The following is a 19728-nucleotide window of genomic DNA, read 5'->3' as shown; positions in this document are numbered from 1 at the left end:
TTTCTTCACTTTTGGGTGATAGAATTTATGGCAAAATGAAACAATCATACAACTTTCTCTTCTTTTTTTCTTTATTAAAAATGTTTTTTGCATGGATGATATGATACAACCTTTAGAAAGATCATAAATGCACTTTATTTGCCTCCGTCCATTGTTTATTCTTTACTTCTATTCTCATCTCAACGAAAACCATATTGGGCATTCATTTTATCCCAAAATTTATCCTTGGATGCCCATAAAATTTGGTCATAAGGGTATTACAAAATGGTATATAATAACATCTTTTAGTTTTTTGAGGTAAAAAAATGTTACTTTTATCAATATTCTTTAACTGATACAAGAAAAGTTTCTACTTTCTAGATGTGTTTTAAATCATTTTCTAATGTGATATATAGAGATTAAGTTCCGTGTAAATTACTTATCTTTATCAATTCAATGATTTTCAAAGATGTAAGTAGATATTAAAAGTAACTATCTTTATTCTTTCTCTGTTAACATTGTTTTATTGACAAAAATGCACGAATCACAAACAATGTCAAAAAGTTAAATCACAATATTTCAAACTTTTTTTAAAATCAAATACAAAACAATTTTAGAAGACGTATCAAATGGGTTATTATTATTTTTTTTTTTCTTATTTTATCTTCTTCTATATTTCTAGATCTAGAAAACATGAGAAAAAAAAAATCTAAAATATAGTATAACCTGAGGGGACCGTGAAAGATATTGTGTATGGTATTGTCAATTATATAAGAAACTATCTTCGGCATTTTGTTCATATGGTCCATAAATTGAAACCTTCACACTCCCATTTCATGAAATGACATTATTTAATCTAAAAATTATGCAATTCTCACTACATATCAAATGTGTCACATGGGGACATGGGGTCAACCACTTGAATACAACATCTCTAGAAACAAGAATCATTAGAGAAGCAAACAAAAGCTGCCTAAAAGTTAAACACCCATGTTAAAAATTAAAAAAAAAATCAAAATTTCAAATTGGTTTTGGCAAATTCTCTCAACTTTTGTTATGTATCTAGAGACAAACGCATGCCCTAATGTGTTTGATTCGGGGGGCAAAGGTCCCTCCTCTCTAACTACTCTTGTCTTTCATCATTGCTACATGCAATTTTTATGATGGATGTAATAGAATTGAACTTTGCCTGGCACAAAAAGTACAAACTGTCACAATTCCCCTCACAAATGCACCCATGTGGCAACATCACATTGAGCGGATCATTAAACAATATAGAATAAAATCGCCGAAATATAATTGAAAGAACGGTTTTCTAATAATAGACCTTCACCAAACTAATATCGACCTATTCATCAAATACGAAGACATCGTATCACTGATCGATAATGTTATTAGATCAATATACCTACTTGATTGATTAAAAAACAAAACACAAATAAAGTTGACACCTTATTCATGTGTGCCATTATAGGGTTTTTAGTCTGTGGAAGAAATTAATATTTTTATGTTTTGTTGAAAGATCTAACCCAATAACTTAGCTGGAGTTCCAATCATTATAGAAGTAATCATATAATCAAATCTTCTTCTTAATCAAGTTTATTAAATATAAAATATATAACTAGTTGCTATCCACTTTCTCCAATACAGAGACTGTTTGTAGAATTTTCAAGTCAAAGAATCGCTACTACATCCTGAACACTAGGTAAATTTTACTAAGAAAATGATAAACATATTTATCAGTACACTGTACACCTACCTTTTTGTTGAACTTTCTGAAAACAATGTCTCAGCTAGAGCAATAACTCATCTAGGAAAAGTTTCAGATCTTCAAGTAAACATCAATGAGCAAAATACAGATTGTAAGAATCAAATTTCTAAACGAGAAAGTGGGATTATCCGAAATTCTGGAAGAGATTCAACATTATTGTATAGTATATAACTTAGAGAATACATGTGTGGTTTACATTTGATTTAATCGCGCAAAAAGAATATCATCTAATCAATGAATCTCTAAGAGCAGACCTTCAAAGATGTTATGCCAGATTACTTAGCTGAGGCTCTTTTTCTGCTCTACCTTAGATATATATCGTATGTTTTTTATTTAATTCACACAACAATAAGAAGAATTTCGAAGTACTGCCAAAATTTTCCTAAAGGTGAGGTATTATACAAAAAAGAAGTGGCACCTGCCATTCTGTCTGAACATATCAAAATCCTCTTTGAATGTCAACATCTGTGCTGAAGCATAAGAACACTAATCTGTCTGACCAGCTGCTATAATACTATGCTGAAGTTTTAGGGCAGGAAAGGCAATAACATCTCGAATACTGGCAGAGTTCGTCAAAAGCATCACCAGCCTGTCGATTCCAAGTCCCTGAAAGATGAATTATTTTCAGCACGGTTAGACATATCAGTTTAACGATAATGCTCACTATGCTAAAATGTCAACTGAAAAACTCCAAGGCCATTTTATTCAAAAGATAATATCTAAACAGCGCAATTGTTACAGAGATAAAAGAATTTGACAGAAGATAGTCTTGCAACTTGTGGTATGGACAATTTATAACAATCAAATATAAATTCAAATATGACCATACCATCCCTGAAGCTGGTGGCATTCCGTATTCTAAAGCTGTCAGAAAGTCATCATCGAGAGTAACTTCATATGAGTTATCATCATTTTTCTTCGAATCTTCATTTGCAGTTGATGTTTCTGAAACAGCTGCTGCTCTCTTCTCATTATGCTGCCTCACTTGGTCTTCCAAGCGTGCCCTCTGCCGCCATTTAAAGTTAATGTCAATATCCTCTCCTTTCTAACTAAAAGCAAGAATAGTCGCAGTTTTTTGATGTAAACCAAAAGGGCAATAAATAGGTTTTAAGTGATAAATTCATCAACACGGACACCAGTAGCCAATAGGAACTTGAATTTATGCATCAATCATTGACACCATCACCAAGATCCTATTCCTAGATTTAAGTAGTAAAATGATTAAATCATTGAGATGAATCTACAATTTAATGTGTAGGATTTCCATCCTGTTAAGCATTTTTTTCATATACAGAAATTTTCAACATTTTTATTGACCCCACTAACAACCACAATATCATAGTTCATCCACAGCAATACTATGCTCATTAGTTGTATAAAGGTTAATCATAGTTTAATACTCCAACTCAAGGTAGTATTAGCCAAACTTAGCATATACAGAGACTGCAGCAACTTACTTGGTCCAACGGATCAGTCAACTCAGAGAATGCATTGGCCAATTCACGACCACAGATGAAGAGTTCAAATCTCTCGGTCAAGCTTGCATGGCTGTTTTGGATAACAAGCAAAATATTTCAAAATTGCATACATCATGGAAGAATCAAATGTTTACAGCAAAAAAAAGGCACAATCTTTCCACCTTAACATATAGTTTCATTGCATCCAAGGAAAATGAACATAATAGAAGAAATAGTGAAACAAAGATTTTAGACATCTTTGTAGGTTATAGAAGATAAAAGTTGGTCATAAAGACCAAATGTATCTACTTAAAAAGAGAGAGAATGACCAACAAAATCTATATTTCCATGCCATCAATTCTTTGTACAGAAATCTCAAAATGTGATCAATGCAGATCGACACAATGATACACCTCAAGGAAAATTTAGGAGACTGCAATTCCAGTAACCCCATGTAATAAACAAAATAGGTCAACAAAGTATCTTACTCCATGCACCTAAAAAATAACAAATCCAACAAATAACAATATATATTTTTTGTGTGTGCATGTGCGTATCTGTGTGTGTTTGAAAGTATATGTATATACCTTCGATGTGGTTTGGCTAAGGGAGATATCTCAATAGGATAGTCCAAAACAAATGTGGGTTGCAGGAGCTTTGGTTCTACCGCAATTTCAAAGACCTGGAAAAGAAGAAAACCTAAAGCTGATAAGAGCTACGTAAAGGAATAATATAATATAACCAGTAGAAAAGGGCTCAGTAAATACTCGTGGTAAAGGATGTAAATCTATGAATAGCAATAGCACTAGCAAGAAAAATCACCTCATTAAGAAGGTTACCCAGAGAAGGGCTTGCTTCAATGGCAGATTTGTCTTTGTTATCAAGCCCAGTCCCAAGTGCCTTCAAAGTAACCTCTTTAGCAACCTTAAGATCATTTCCCAAGTCATGGAAATTAATCCCAGTGGTTTCTTTAACAAGATTATGCATGGTTTCCCTCCTCCATGGCCGTTCCAAACTTATCTCCACCCCCTGAATGGAAGAATTTCATCAGTCTTCACAAAATTAGCATGTACTACTGATTGTTGAAACAGAGAGAATTTTTGTGACTACAGGGAGAAGTAACTAGTACATGAACAGACATAAGCAGTAACTATATTTTATCAAATGAACCAATCTGGCAAAGGACATTTACCTGGTAATCAATGGTAAGTTTCCCATGAACTGCAAGTGCACAGCGAGTAACAACTTCCTCAGCCATGTTCATCATGCTTTGGTAGTCTGAATATGCTTCATACATCTAAAATCAAGCTAAAACAAGAGCTGATCAGCCTTCATTCAATAGAAATGGAAATTTAAGATGCGTTATGAAATCAATAATCAATCCTTATCATATAAAACATACTAGCATACCACATAATGTATTAAACAAAAGCAATATAGTGAATACCTCTATGGTGGTAAATTCAGGATTATGGCGAGTTGAAATGCCTTCATTTCTGAATATTCGACCAATCTCATATACTTTTTCAAATCCTCCAACCTGTCATTACATGATTCAAATTTGTTCAGACATTAATCTAGTCGAAGCAAAACAATATAACCTAAAGTGGAAGGATAGAACATAAAGTAAAAAGAAAACAAACACAGTATGGAACACAGTAAATTTATGTCAACATGCGAGGGTAAGTGTGACTATTAGAAGAATGCAAAGATTCATTCCAATAAAAATGGGCAGAGGCATGGACAAAGTGACAGCAGGCAGTATGCAAATTTGTCGAAGCCCACAAAGAAGACCACAGAATAAGCTCAACCTAAAATTATACTTAAAATGGAAGGGTAGCAAACTTTTCAAAGATATCATTTACATAAACCCAATGGGAACTAAACATAGAACTGATAGAAGACAAGAAGAAGGTTTATTAGAGCAAATAGTTTTGTCTTTTTCAAGAATTTCAGAACTTCACCAGTAGGTTACATCATATTTTACAGTTAAGAATTTATTGTGACAATGATTTAGCCAAAAAGGACAGGACGAGGGGCTCAAAAGGACCTTTTAAGAAAAAATAAAACAGGGTTTAACAAACCCAAGAAAGAGACCAAAACAAAAAAGAATTTTAGAAAGACGACAGTGTTATTCTTCCAAGACTTAAAAGTATCTAAAGAGAAGGAGTTTTTGACCGTCCCTCCAGAAAAGTGAAAATTACCAGGGATTTTGGAAAGATGCCTGTAATACAAACTAAATAAATCAATATAAGGCCTCATGTAGTAGACAAGTGCTGCTGCAGTATTCATGTAGAGTCAAATAACCAGGACATGATTCCCCAAGTTTTTAGAGGAAAAAATTCCAACAAACCCAAAGATTGGGATGATCTTATTTTTTTCCTCCTTTTCTCAAGAAAAAGTATAAAGTTCACAACCAATTCATCTCATTCTTAAGAAGAAAAATAGTTTGGTAATGCATTTTCTTTAATTTCTGTTGCAAAATATTGCTACATGAGTAAAAAAGAGGAAAAAAATATTTGAGCTTTTACAATATTCACTTAATTAAATACAATTTTAATTATATAACAGGCCAGAGGCACATTTTTTTTTTTCCAGAATTGTGTGCATAAAGTAGACATCGAGTATGGGACAATTTAGAAATCAATAGCAGACAGGTTAAGTTAAAAAGAAGGTATACAGGCACTAAAATTCACAACAATCTAAACTACAGTAGTTTAAGAATGTAGAATTTATCATTTAAACAAAAAAAAATTCAATGAATTAATGAAGAAAAGAGGTGTCTACAAACTCAAGTTTTATCACGTATAATGGAATTCATATATATAGAAACTCACCAACATTCTCTTCAAATGGAGCTCAGTTGCAATTCTCAAATAGAGATCCCTTCCAAGTGAATTATGATATGTAACAAATGGCCTTGCTTCCGCTCCACCAGCTGCTCCCTAATTGAACAAATCAATTAAAAAACCAAGTTCAATAGACTAATGATCTTTACACCTTTGAATTTAACAACTAGATCAACTCTCACTAACATTAAATTAATCATATGGTGCAGGATGCACAGACTTTCTGCCAACACCTACCCAAGTAATGAATTCACTAACAGCTTTCCAACTGTCTAACATATTTTCAACTAAATGAATGATGTAAAGCAAATAGGAATTTTATTTAAATAGTTTCAGAATATTGAAACGAAGAGTGCAATCTATTCCACATAAAAGGGAAGGAAAACATGTCTATCAAGTCTGTACAAGCAAAGAATAACCATTGCCCAAACATTCCAAAAAGGAAAGTAAACGTCATCCCCAACCTGTTCAAGCTCTTAAATGGAGTGAAATTTGAAGTGAAATATAGCCTCTCAAATAGGTTTAGTGAACAAAAGTCTCACCCTGTTGCCATCCCTAAGGAGGATGAGCTAACACATTCCAATTACATCTTCACCCATTAGGATCTATGTCTCTTCCAAAAGTGCACAAGGATTTCAGGCACAATGGCACTTCAGGTTAAAATATCTTTCATGCATATCTAAGAAATTAAATGTGACCAACATATTTTAAATATCAAAATAGACAGTTTTTTATGATAGGAAGCAATAGCAAATTCTTTTTGCACTATAATTAGAAGGTGAAATAATTAATGATTTATTTAACCAAATATTAGGAAAAAGAAATCGGAAAAGTAAACAAGTCTGAAGATATAAACAGACCTGTAGAACTGGAGTTTCAACTTCAATGAAACCCAAAGACTCCACTGTCTTGCGTATCTCTGATACAATCTACTAAAAAAAATGTAAGGGAAGAATGAAAATTCAAAGCATTAGAGCACAAATAATTTCAGCATATGAAAGAAAAGCATAGTTATAGTTGGAGTCAATATATAAACTAAAAGCATACAAAAACAAGGTGTAACATTCAAAAAAGTGACCCTCTCTTTGGTTGATAAGCATATGATGGAAAATGTTTTAGTGATAACCATCTTCCGCTATATGTCCATAAGGAATTCTACGTTAGAAAGTGAACAAACAAACAGACAAGATTTGCAAGACACTAAAGAAAACAACCCACCTTGCTCTCTCCGGAAACATCAGCTACTCAGGATTTGCACATATTCTACATACCTAAACACAGAAAATATCAACCACTTAGAAAAAATAAAATTAAATGATGAAATTATACATAGAAAATGATACATGTGAAACTGGCATGAAGACATCAAACAATCTGCAAAGTCCAAAACATGAAGAAGCAGAAAATAAGGATAAAAGAGAATTATGCCACTGGATTGCCTTGGCATCATCCAAGTTGATTGCGAATAATCATAGAAGGCATAGCTGCTAAAAAGTTTTTATAAACTTATCTGAGCTTTTTTTTTTAACTTAATATCATCATATAAAGCCACATACATATCTACTCTTTCTAATCATATAAGATCTTAGATCTTATATATATATATATATTAAAAAAAAAAAAAAAGAGGAAGTTTACTGAAGACTAAATTCTTTGCCTAATATTACCTACACAAAGGAAATTGGTGAAACAATCATTCAACTCCTCCTCATTTACTTGTTGCTCAATTAGGACACCTAATTTCCAAAACCATAAAAAGAATAAGAGATATAAAATGAAACAATCACACTTTGGCGGTATCGTTTTCCACATCAGTAGACCATGATATTTGTCTGGTAGTGGAAGTAGAGACTTTGTGAAATCCAAAAGAATTCACAACAACAGAAAGCTCTCCTGAAGAATTGACCAAAATATATAAAGAACAATTTCAGTTAAAGCTTCGTAGCTTACAGCAAGTCATCATGAAAGCAAATAGCAAGATTAAATCCAAGTTTAGTACGTGGGGAACAACCTGAACAACTACTTCAGGGTAGTAAATTCCCCCAAACTCAAGTTGGAAGCTTTACCTTTCTCCGTCCTTTCATCGAGCCACTAGCACCAGAATATCACCAATATCAACAAGTGCTTTAACTGGTCAAACTGGTCATTTAAGCCTTTCCTTCTCGCAGTAAAGCTATAACATATAAACAATAACTTTCACTTTTTCTGCTTTATACTTTTGTGCTTTATCTTGACACAAGTGCCTATTTGAATTTCAAACATAATGTGCACAAGTTGTTATGTAATAAAAAATTTAACCAGTGCAGCATAAGGTATAATTGCCAAGATATAGAGATAACACACAATAAGAAAATAGATAATAAACAAGCAAAAGAACCATATTCAAATCATAAATCTTGACAATACAGCGGAGAATAAGAAAAAGCACAAACCTGAATCGTACCCGAGGATCTCTTAATGTCAAAAAAGCAAGCTTTCCAAATGCTCTGCGAGCAATAATTCTCCCTGCCACAGTACATTATCATTCACCACTTGACTCTTCACCGTTTGCCAAATGCCTGTATATCTCCTGTAGCTGATTAGCAGTAGAGTCCTATCCACTTAAAGCTACGGCTCTAACCTTGCTCCTCAATTCTTCCACTAAGAACAAAAAAACTAGCATGCTTACTTAAAAATTCAATAAAATTGAGTTCATTTACTCTCTAGTTTTGATTCCAGAACTACAAATATTAAATGCAATACAAATACAAATTACAAAATCTTTGAATTCTTTTCTTCTCATGCTATCTGAGCAACCCTGCTTAAGTTAGAAGCTCAGTAATAAACCATTGTTTTCCTAGCAGCAACTTCTGTTTCAAATATGCTAAACTTCTCTTATCCTACTAAACTTCACAAATCACAAGCAAAAGTTTTAACTTCTTTAATATTCTTGAATTTTCATAAAGCCAACCAGACCTCAATAAAAGAAATTAAAAAGTACCATTATTGAATAAAAAAAAATTAAAAAGCATTTTTTAATTTTGTTACCAAGCAACTCACTAAACTAGTCATCATTCGGTCATATCCTCCATAACTAACTTTACACACTTGAAACCAGAGCTTAAAAGTTTCAGAAATCTATATGATTAGAATCTTAAAAAAATTGCACAATATGACAATCAAAAACAAATAAAGTTTCGAACTTTTTTATTGTTATCCAACAAAAACACTATCAAAAGGCAAAATCAAGCCTTAAATAACTGGATATATAAATGCAAAACTTAGGATGAAGTAAAACGAGTTGTACAGACCTTTTTGATACGAATGGTGCGAAGGCGTCACGGTCGGAAGTGGAAGTGGACGAAGAGGAAGATCGGCGGTTTCTGATCGGGTAGTGCTAGTGGTTGTGGCGGCGGAGGAGGAGCAGCAGCGGACGAGTGTGGAAGAGGCTCGGCGGTGGATGAGGTGGCGGAAGTGATTGGTAAGGAAGAAGATAGACTGCTACACAGCTTCAATGACTCCATGTTGGTTTGCTCGTCTCCGGTTCTTACTCTACTGTAATGATATAATTTCCACTTGCTTTAAAAAATTACTTTTAAGGTGGCATTGCTCCACTGATATAAGATTAATCATATATTTTTGTTTAATTTTTAAAATTCACTCGTCATTGTTAAGTAATAAATATTACATAATCTTTATTACAAATAATATTATGATAATATTAGAGGTAATCAAATACCTTTCCAAAGGGTTAATATAAGATATCAAGGTAATCTTAATTTTGACTCTATTTGTCCTTAATCTTTTACATTTCGAACACATTTACCCTCATATGTCTACCAAATAATAATTACTTAGATTCCTACATTCGAGAATTTAACTAAAACACCTCGCCATAAAAAGTTTAAAAGTTACAAAAATACCCCAACCACCAAGACTACCATCGACGCTAGCTGCCGTAAAAAGTGTCATATCGGTACAAGACCGATGGGATCTTGCCGATGTGTGCTGGTAAGGACGTTTCTGGCCACGATTTGTGATCCATGGCCAGAACGACCAGATCTGGTCGTTTCACGACCAAAGGTGTGGTCGTGAAACGCCATAGACTGGTTGTGAAATGGCCGCCGTTTCACGGCAAAAGATCTAGCTTTTCACAGCACGATCTATGGCATTTCACAGCCACATCTTGGCCATGAAACGGCCATAATCACGGCCAGATCTGGCTGATTAGCCTTATCGGCACAGGACCAGCCAGATCCGGCTAGTCGTGAGCCTCGGCGGCTGCCATCAGTGGTGGCTGGCTGCCGGCAGTGGCTTGGGGTGGTAGGGGTGATTTTGCTATAAATTAAAGTTTTATATGTTTGAGTGTTTTAACAAAATTCAAATGGGGTTAAAGAAATAATTGAATAAAATAATATAAAAAAATATATATTATTATTAAAAATGAGGGCAATTTAGTAATCTATATAACATACCCATCCTTTATCCCCAACCAAACTATTATTATAACATATCCACCAATTTTTTCAACCACCAACACATTTCTCTAAGATTCTCTAGTAATCTATTTTCAGTAATACAACATTCCTCAGTAATATAACATTTTGTGAGCCAAATGAAAGAGTTTGTATATTATGGGGATTATATTATATAAAGTAAGAAATATTACCTTGAATAAATTAGTATTTGGTTGGTTCAAATAAATTGGTAAATAATATGTTTGATTGGGAGGATGAATATGTGGGTATCTATATAATTAATAGTATTTTTTATGATTATTTTTGAATAGTTCTTTAACCCTTACTTTTCAGATTTAGCAAAAACTCCCTAAAAGCCAAAAACGTTTTAAACTTAACTAAAACACCCCTACCCCCAAGCCACTGCGGCAACCAAAACCACGCCCAACGGCCGCGGCAATGCTATAGATCTGGTTGTGACGTCGATAGTTCCACAGATCTGGTCGTTTTCGACCATTATTTCATGATCTATGACCCGCCCGAAAAGGCCTCATCAGCGCACGGCCAACCATATCGGCGGTCGTACTCCATTATGAAACTTTCGGCAGCCTCGCTGGTGGTCGACAACGACTGGCGGTGGTGGCCAGTTCTGGGTACAATGACATTATCAAGAGTCCATGATTCTGTAAGAAATAAGGAAAGCATGCCCTGATTGTCAAGGTGTGAAATTCTAAATTTTGTTCGATAATCGATATTACATAAGTTTTGAATTTCACATGGTTCGATTCAGACATTCCATAACAAGTGTGTCAGACCAAAGTCAACCCTTTTGATGACTTTAGGCTAGTCACTCCTTAATTGAAGCAAATGACACAACCACTTCCTTAATAAAGTATCCAACTTTAAATCACTACTGAGTGGTCTGATGGTAAAAGAACAAAAAAAGATTTATAAGTTCTTAAGTTCTAAGTCCCTCAAGCACTAATAGATGTGGCCAACTAGGATGTTACTCGACCGATAATTCCAAAGCCTAAGAGATTAGTTGAGATGCGTGCAAAGGTTTGGACATCGTTGGGCATTGGTGATTAAGAAAAAAAAAATTATCAACTTTAATTATAGGTTGTGAATCATTTTCGAACTTTAATTGAGAAATATGTCTCACATATGTTATCCATCATATAAATAGTTCTTATCATTATTACTAGTCTTGGAACCTTATGATACGACTTTATCAATTCATAAAGGAATATAAGTTAATTCATTAATTCATAAGATATGAATAGTTGTAGGGCATAAATCCCAACACTTATGGACCTACATAGATTACTAGCAATCAACACTATGTAACCTTCAAGCACAAAGGCATTGTAGCTGAAATGCAAACAATAGAACAATGGCCTTTGAGATATCTAACCAATCTTTTACAAGTTTGCCAAGGGAGAAGTGTAAGAGACTGAAGGTACTAGCTTAATATGTTCATAGCAATGGCAAATTTGGCCTTTTGATTGTGAGAAATTATAGAGAGTCAACTGTTCTTCTATAAAGATGAGGATTAGGAAATTGTTACTATTCTACAAGGACAATTGCAACTAGATGCCCTAGAATAGGACATGTGTTAGCTTATCAAATGAGTTTTCTTAAGTGATCCTTGATATATTTACCCTGAGATATAAACCAAAAGCACAAGGAGGGCACAGGTTGGGGTGGGGAAAGGACCCCTATTCCAGGCCCGGCTCACGGGATGTGGTTGCTCCTATCCCGACTCGCCTAGCCTGAATTTTGAAATTTTTTGAATTTTTTTTTAGAATTGTTCATAAATTTTATAAACTTTTAAAGAATTGAAAATTTTAATTAATAAAAATATAGAATTTATTAATATTAATTGGGGCAATTTTGTTGAGAAAAACAAATTATATTCCATTTCTTCAAGATTTTATTAAGCAAACAATGTAACCCCCTTCCTCCTTGCTAATATTCTATTCCTAAATTTTCATGAACCAACATGGCTAGTGGTACAATTATTTCAGACCAATCTAACTTGATCATAACATGTCGGGAGCAATTCCAATACCAACTGCATCCAAAATTGGGTTATTTAGAATAATCGAATTGTTAATTAAAGCCTCTATTTAATTATTTCAAATAATTAATTTATAATTTCAAATAAGATAATTTAATTGCAATCTGCTAGAATAATTGCAGACAAAAAGAAAACAAAAAGTGAGATTAATTAAGAAGCAAATCACAGTCTATTACATTCCAAAAGTGATAAATAAAAAGGCTTAATGAGATGTAACAGTAAACTACTATTGGGTTTGGGTGTATGAATTAACTAGACATGGGGTCTACGCGTTGCGTGGATATGTTTATTTAAGTTTTTGAAATAGGTTGTAAAAAAATTTATTTTAACAGAATAAAGTAATTAGATTAAGAGATGATAATTGTAAATTATACAAGTTTTAAGTAAATATAAATTCTATATAGTCGATGTGTTAAGATGAAATTAATAATTGTACCTTTATATTATTAATATCAATTAATATATCAAGATCAATTATTTAAACTAAATTTATGAGCTTTCGTAATTTCTATAAGTTATATTCATTTTCAAGTTTGACATTGACTGGAATTTTTTTTTCTCACAATATGGATTCATATTTCTTTAAACAGTAATCCCTAGCCAAGGTTTGAAATCAAACGTTTGTTCACACATTTTATTCAAAGGCTTTGTTGTTTTTACAGTTAAGACATGATAACTCAATTAATTTATGGGTAAAAACAAAAACGATATGAAGAGACTAACTTCCCTCTTATACGTTTTATTTAAATGGTTAGATTTTTTGAATGCCTATGTAATGTACTTATTATATATATTAATACTCATCCAATGTGTGAAGATGGAAGAATTAAATCAAAACCAATTGTCAAGATGGAGAATTTTTAGTAGATTCATTAAACAGTAAATGCATTGCATAATTAAAGGAAAATTTTCAATCAATTAATGAGTAACATAAAAATCAAGATGAAGTGAACATAGAGAATAATACTTTATTATAAAAGAAATAAGTACATCGGTTTTTCATACTGTGAAGTGTGTTTGGATAATGTAGATGGTGTTTATTTCTATTCTCTATAGTTGTTCAGTTCCTCTAGTGCTATGCATATCTCTTTGTTTATGTTATAGATAATCCATGGCAGATGCATGATTTCTAACATCTGGTCAATGACTTCTTTGAATTTGTCTCTAGCAGTATGTAGATCATCCAGATGGGTCAACTTTTTTGAAAATTTCCCTCAATTCGGCATTCCTCGAAAAAGTCTAAACAATGTAGAAACAATATACAATCAAATTTTAATATATGGAAACGGGAACATGAATATGTAAAATAATTATAGAGAATTCTCAACATATCCAAAAAAGTTTTTTTTTTTTTTTTTTTTAGGTTTTTATATTCCTGCATATGTATTATCGTTTTCTTAGACATTTTGTAATTTAAGATACAAAAGATGTGGAACATTCCTACCTTTTGGTTTCCTTGGTGGAGAATTATTGTTGTTGAGGTTGTTGCTAATATCGTTGTAGATTCTTTTGGTTGTGATGTTTGTCAACCATTTTGAATTAAGTTGTAGAGAAGAAATGAACATTAAAGCGTATAGTATCTGAAAAAAGTTAAATGGGTGATTGGTGTCAGAGTAATATTTATAGGAGAATAGGATACGAAGAGGTGGTCTAAATAGACAACTAGTAATAAATAAAAGTGTCGATCGAAAAAGTGTTATAATTGTTTGGATAAGGTAATACGAAACGTTAGTAGACTATTGTGTAATATTAAAGAAAACCGTATAAATATTTTGTTAAGTGTGTAACATATTAGTTAGGTGTTAATGAGGGTCGGCAAAATGTTGATAATATAATAAATAAACACTGTGATTTTACTAATAAATCTTATTGTACATTTTTAAAGGAAGCAATAAATATGTTTAAGTATCCAGTCAGAGATGATATGTGACTTCATAATATATTATTTAATTTTTTAATGTGGTTCGACAATATAGTTATGAAACATGCATATAGTTCGGCTTCGGTCTTGTTAATCAATAATGCTAAAAAATTTTTTTTTTAATCTGTAATAGAAGGTATTTATAGTTTTTTTTTTTTTTAATTAAGATTATAATATATTTAGATTGATGTTTATGAATATGTTTAATTTTTTTAACATTTTATAAACAATTTTGTCTAATTTTGTTATTAAATATTATTTATGTTTTATCCAATATTTTATTCTTGTAATTAAAATTTTGTTACTTCACATTAGAATATATCTTGATTTGTTTTATCTAAATAGAAATAGGAAACAAACGACGAATAAATTTGAACTAATCTTTTATGCGAGAATTTTGTCATAGTATAAAATTCTAATGGTTCCTTCACATCCATAATCCTCATATTGATTTTGAAAATGCATGTCTATCTATACAGTTTTTCAAAGTTTTTGGGATTATTTTCTAATCGTTGCCTTATTTGTTTAGTACTTGAGAACATGACAGCCCAATCAATTTCTAGGGTACTGTTTCAAACAATATAAAAGTTGCTTTAGGAAAGTTAACTGACATCTAGTAACAGATCAACACGTGATTGAAAAAGTGTTGACAACTTATTGGGTAATGGGATACGAAACGGTAGCAAACTTTTTGTAGCGCATTAAAGGAAAACTAATAATAGTTAACAATGGTTCGACAGGCGGGTTTCCAAATATGTTGTGGTTCAACAGGAATTTAATCTAATCAATAATGGAATGAAATTTTTTTTGATATGTTTAAACAGTATTTAGATTGTGTTTGTCGAATGTGTTTAATTATTTGAGATTCTCCTAATCATTGGTGTTAATATTTTTTATAAATATGTTTATGTTTACTGATCATTGTAATTTTGGGATCAATTTTTCTTTATAAGTTATTAAATATTGGATAATCGTAGATGTGAGTTTTAACTTCTATTTTCAGATTAAACTAAAAAGCATTTAAATTTTTACATGTGCCAGAAATTACATAAGAAACTTACTAAAACATTAAATTTCATACAGACTATTTAGTAATCCACGTTACATCTATGACATGTGATATTTTCTAGTGAAGTTGATCTGTCCCAGTGTATACGATTTTGATTTTCCTTGTTGCAAGTCCCAAATATTCGTCTTTTATGAGAATTGTGGCAGTTGGAGTTAGGGACTTGAATTCTTCCCTGCAATATTTCAGTTTGTAGAAATGATTAGGTAGTTTTACTAATTTCATTAGAATTTGTATACCTTTGTTGTCGTGTATAGTAAGCAGAGCAACGGTAGTGTGATATATTGCTTGCATGTTATATTTTTGGCAAACATCAATCAGTAGTTGTAATCCCATATGTGTATCATGTTTGATGAAGAACAAATGCGTTCCAAGCAGTAGCAAAGCTTGTTTATTTTCTGCTTCTGCAAGTGTCTTCAGAATTGAAAGTCCCGCTATTGTTATTGTTGGCAATTTGTGTTGTTGTTTTGAAATGTCCTTTCTTTGTAATATTTGTTTTATGTTTGCTTGTTTGTTTAGAGATTTTCACCTGTAAATTGTATGGTAAATAATGGTTTCGAAGCACAAGATTCGTAATAATTAAAAAAAAAAAAAATCCATAGTTGGGAATCACAATACCATTACCAGTATGATTAACAATTAAGAATAAATAAGTGTGCCAAATATGACTTAGTTAAATATGGATTCTAAAAAGCATTTTGGTTTTTGTGTATTAGAAAACTATTAACAACTAAAGATGCACATGGTTCGGCATAACCATTTGTATGGTTAACCATTATCATTATAAGACTCCTGTAGAACAAACCACTATCCTATTGTTATTAGTTGTATGTTTAACCATTTTGTATAATATCATTTATTGTATGACTAAGAAAATAATGAAATCAATAGATTAATGAAATACAATGGTTTTAGTAAAACTTACATTAACCGTATTGCTTGTAAAGCGGTGTCGTCTTTGTCAGTTGCTTTTACAATGATTCGTTCTAGAATTTCTTATGGTAATTGTAACACACATATGGGTTGTTTTTTTTGTTCTTTTGTAAGGAATCATGATGTTTTGGTGCTGTTTTTTGGGTGCAAGTATATGAAAATTATGTTGTTGAAATGGTATCTGTGGTTTATATAGTTCACATGNTTATGCCACCTGGATTGCCTTGGCATCACACCTTAAGTTGATTGCAGAATAATCATAGAAGGCATAGCTGCTAAAAAGTTTTTTATAAACTTATCTGAGCTTTTTTTTTTAACTTTAATATCATCATATAAAGCCACATACATATCTACTCTTTCTAATCATATAAGATCTTAGATTCTTAATATATATATATATATTTAAAAAAAAAAAAAAAAGAGGAAGTTTACTGATAGACTAAATTCTTTGCCTAATATTACCTACACAAAGGAAATTGGTGAAACAATCATTTCAACTCCTCCTCATTTACTTTGTTGCTCAATTAGGACACCTAATTTCCAAAAACCATAAAAAAGATATAAGAGATATAAAATGAAAATCAACTACCTTTGGCGGTATCGTTTATCCACATCAGTTAGACCATGATATTTGTCTGGTAGTGGAAGTAGAGACTTTGTGAGAATCCCAAAAGAATTCACAACAACAGAAAGCTCTCCTGAAGAATTGACCAAAATTATAAAAGAACAATTTCAGTTAAAGCTTCATAGCTTCACAGCAAGTCATCATGAAAGCAAATAGCAAGATTAAATCCAAAGTTTAGTACGTAGGGGAACAACCCTGACACAACTCACTTCAGGGTGGTAAATTCCCCCAAAACTCAAGTTGGAAGCTTTACCTTTCTCCGTCCTTTTCATCGAGCCACTAGCACCAAGAATATCACCAATATCAACAAGCGTCTTTAACTGGTCAAACTGGTCATTTAAAAGCCTTTCCTTCTCGCAGTAAAGCTATAACATATAAAACAATAACTTTCACTTTTTCTGCTTTTATACTTTTGTGCTTTATCTTGACACAAGTGCCTATTTGAATTTCAAACATATAATGTGCACAAGTTGTTATGTAATAAAAAATTTAACCAGTGCAGCTATAAGAGTATAATTGCCAAGATATAGAGATCACAAAACAATAAGAAAAATAGATAATAAACAAGCAAAAGAACCATATTCAAACCATAAATCTTGACAAATTACAGCGGAGAATAAGAAAAAGCACAAACCTGAATCGTACCCGAGTCATCTCTTAATGTCAAAAAAGCAAGCTTTCCAAATGCTCTGCGAGCAATAATTCTCCCTGCCACAGATACATTATCATTCTCACCACTTGACTCTTCACCGTTTGCCAAATGCCTGTATATCTCCTGTAGCTGATTAGCAGTATGAGTCCTATCCCACTTATAAGCATACGGCTCTAACCCTTTGCTCCTCAATTCTTCCACCTAAGAACAAAAACTAGCATGCTTACTTAAAAATTCAATAAAATTGAGTTCATTTACTCTCTAGTTTTGATTCCAGAACTACAAATATTAAATGCAAATACAAATACAAATTTACAAAATCTTTGAATTCTTTTCTTCTCATGCTATTTCTGAGCAACCCTGCTTAAGTCTAGCAAGCTTCAGTAATAAACCATTGTTTTCCTAGCAGCAACTTCTGTTTCAAATATGCTAAACTTTCTCTTATCCTACTCAAACACTTCACTAAATCACTCAAGCAAAAAGTTTTAACTTCTTTAATATTCTTGAATTTTCATAAAGCCAACCAGACCTCAATAAAAGAAATTAAAAAAGTACACATTTATTTGAATAAAAAAAAAATTTAAAAAGCATTTTTTTAATTTTGTTACCAAGCAACTCACTAAACTAGTCATCATTCGGTCATATCCTCCATAACTAAACTTTACACACTTGAAACCAGAGCTTAAAAGTTTCAGAAATCTATATTGATTAGAATCTTTAAAAAAATTGCACAATATGACAATCAAAAACAAATAAAGTTTCGAACTTTTTTATTGTTATCCAACAAAAACACTATCAAAAGGCAAAATCAAGCCTTAAATAACTGGATATATAAATGCAAAACTTAGGATGAAGTAAAACGCAGTTGTACAGACCTTTTTGATACGAATGGTGCGAATGGCGTCACGGTCGGAAGTGGAAGTGGACGAAGAGGAAGATCGGCGGTTTCTGATCCGGGTAGTGCTAGTGGTTGTGGCGGCGGAGGAGGAGCAGCAGCGGACGAGTGTGGAAGAGGCTCGGCGGTGGATGAGGTGGCGGAAGCTGATTGGTAAGGAAGAAGATAGACTGCTACACAGCTTCAATGACTCCATGTTGGTTTGCTCGTCTCCGGTTCTTACTCTACTGTTAATGATATAATTTCCACTTGCTTTAAAAAATTACTTTTAAGGTGGCCATTGCTCCACTGATATAAGATTAATCATATAATTTTTGTTTAATTTTTAAAATTCACTCGTTTCATTGTTAAGTAATAAAATATTACATAATCTTTTATTACAAATAATATTTACTGTTAATAATATTAGAGGTAATCAAATTACCTTTCCAAAGGGTGTTAATATAAGATTATCAAGGTAATCTTAATTTTGACTCTATTTTGTCCTTAATCTTTTATCATTTCGAACACATTTACCCTCATATGTCTACCAAATAATAATTACTTAGATTTCCTACATTCGAGAATTTAACTAAAACACCTCGCCATAAAAAAGTTTAAAAGTTAACAAAATACCCCCAACCACCCAAGACTACCATCGACCGCTAGCTGCCGTAAAAAGTTGTCATATCGGTACAAGACCGATGGGATCTTGCCGATTGTGTGCTGGTAAGGACGTTTCTGGCCACGAATTTGTGATCCATGGCCAGAAACGACCAGATCTGGTCGTTTCACGACCAAAGGTGTGGTCGTGAAACGCCATAGATCTGGTTGTGAAATGGCCGCCGTTTCACGGCAAAAGATCTAGCCTTTTCACAGCAAGATCTATGGTCATTTCACAGCCACATCTTTGGCCATGAAACGGCCATATTCACGGCCAGATCTGGTCTGATTAAGCCTTATCGGCACAGGACCAGCCAGATCCGGCTAGTCGTGAGCCATTACGGCGGCTGCCATCAGTGGTGGCTGGCTGCCGGCAGTGGCTTGGGGTGGGTAGGGGTGATTTTGCTATAAATTAAAGTTTT

At 32.7% G+C, this 19728-nt stretch overlaps 2 protein-coding genes across 3 annotated transcripts; both read right to left on the bottom strand.

Moving 5' to 3' along the window:
• Positions 1 to 1922: 1922 nt before the first annotated feature.
• LOC116128039 (lysine--tRNA ligase, chloroplastic/mitochondrial-like) lies at positions 1923 to 7175 on the bottom strand. 2 transcript variants are annotated; one of them, XM_031413711.1, is made up of 9 exons: positions 6917 to 7175; positions 6045 to 6152; positions 4655 to 4747; positions 4400 to 4504; positions 4030 to 4236; positions 3795 to 3889; positions 3208 to 3298; positions 2580 to 2756; positions 1923 to 2356 (listed from the first exon to the last, which is right to left on the bottom strand). In XM_031413711.1, the coding sequence occupies exons 2-9, from the start codon at positions 6048 to 6050 to the stop codon at positions 2237 to 2239; spliced, it is 894 nt and encodes a 297-aa protein (XP_031269571.1). In that variant the 5' UTR covers positions 6051 to 6152; positions 6917 to 7175; the 3' UTR covers positions 1923 to 2236. The 2 variants fall into 2 exon arrangements, with proteins under 2 accessions (XP_031269571.1, XP_031269572.1); XM_031413712.1 differs by lacking the exons at positions 6045 to 6152; positions 6917 to 7175 and having other exon boundaries at positions 4400 to 4515.
• A 9837-nt stretch (positions 7176 to 17012) lies between these two features.
• Positions 17013 to 18860, bottom strand: LOC116127862 (lysine--tRNA ligase, chloroplastic/mitochondrial-like). Its single transcript, XM_031413526.1, has 5 exons — positions 18645 to 18860; positions 17752 to 17970; positions 17371 to 17482; positions 17082 to 17190; positions 17013 to 17025 (listed from the first exon to the last, which is right to left on the bottom strand). Exons 1-5 carry the CDS (start codon positions 18858 to 18860, stop codon positions 17013 to 17015), a joined length of 669 nt encoding a protein of 222 aa, XP_031269386.1.
• Between the last annotated feature and the right edge of the window lie 868 nt (positions 18861 to 19728).

This window comes from Pistacia vera, unplaced genomic scaffold, assembly GCF_008641045.1.
Source record: "Pistacia vera cultivar Batoury unplaced genomic scaffold, PisVer_v2 Contig196, whole genome shotgun sequence".
In the NCBI taxonomy this organism is placed as follows: Eukaryota; Viridiplantae; Streptophyta; class Magnoliopsida; order Sapindales; family Anacardiaceae; genus Pistacia; species Pistacia vera.
Note: the sequence above shows the minus strand (reverse complement) of the source record. Positions and strands in the feature narration are given on the sequence as shown.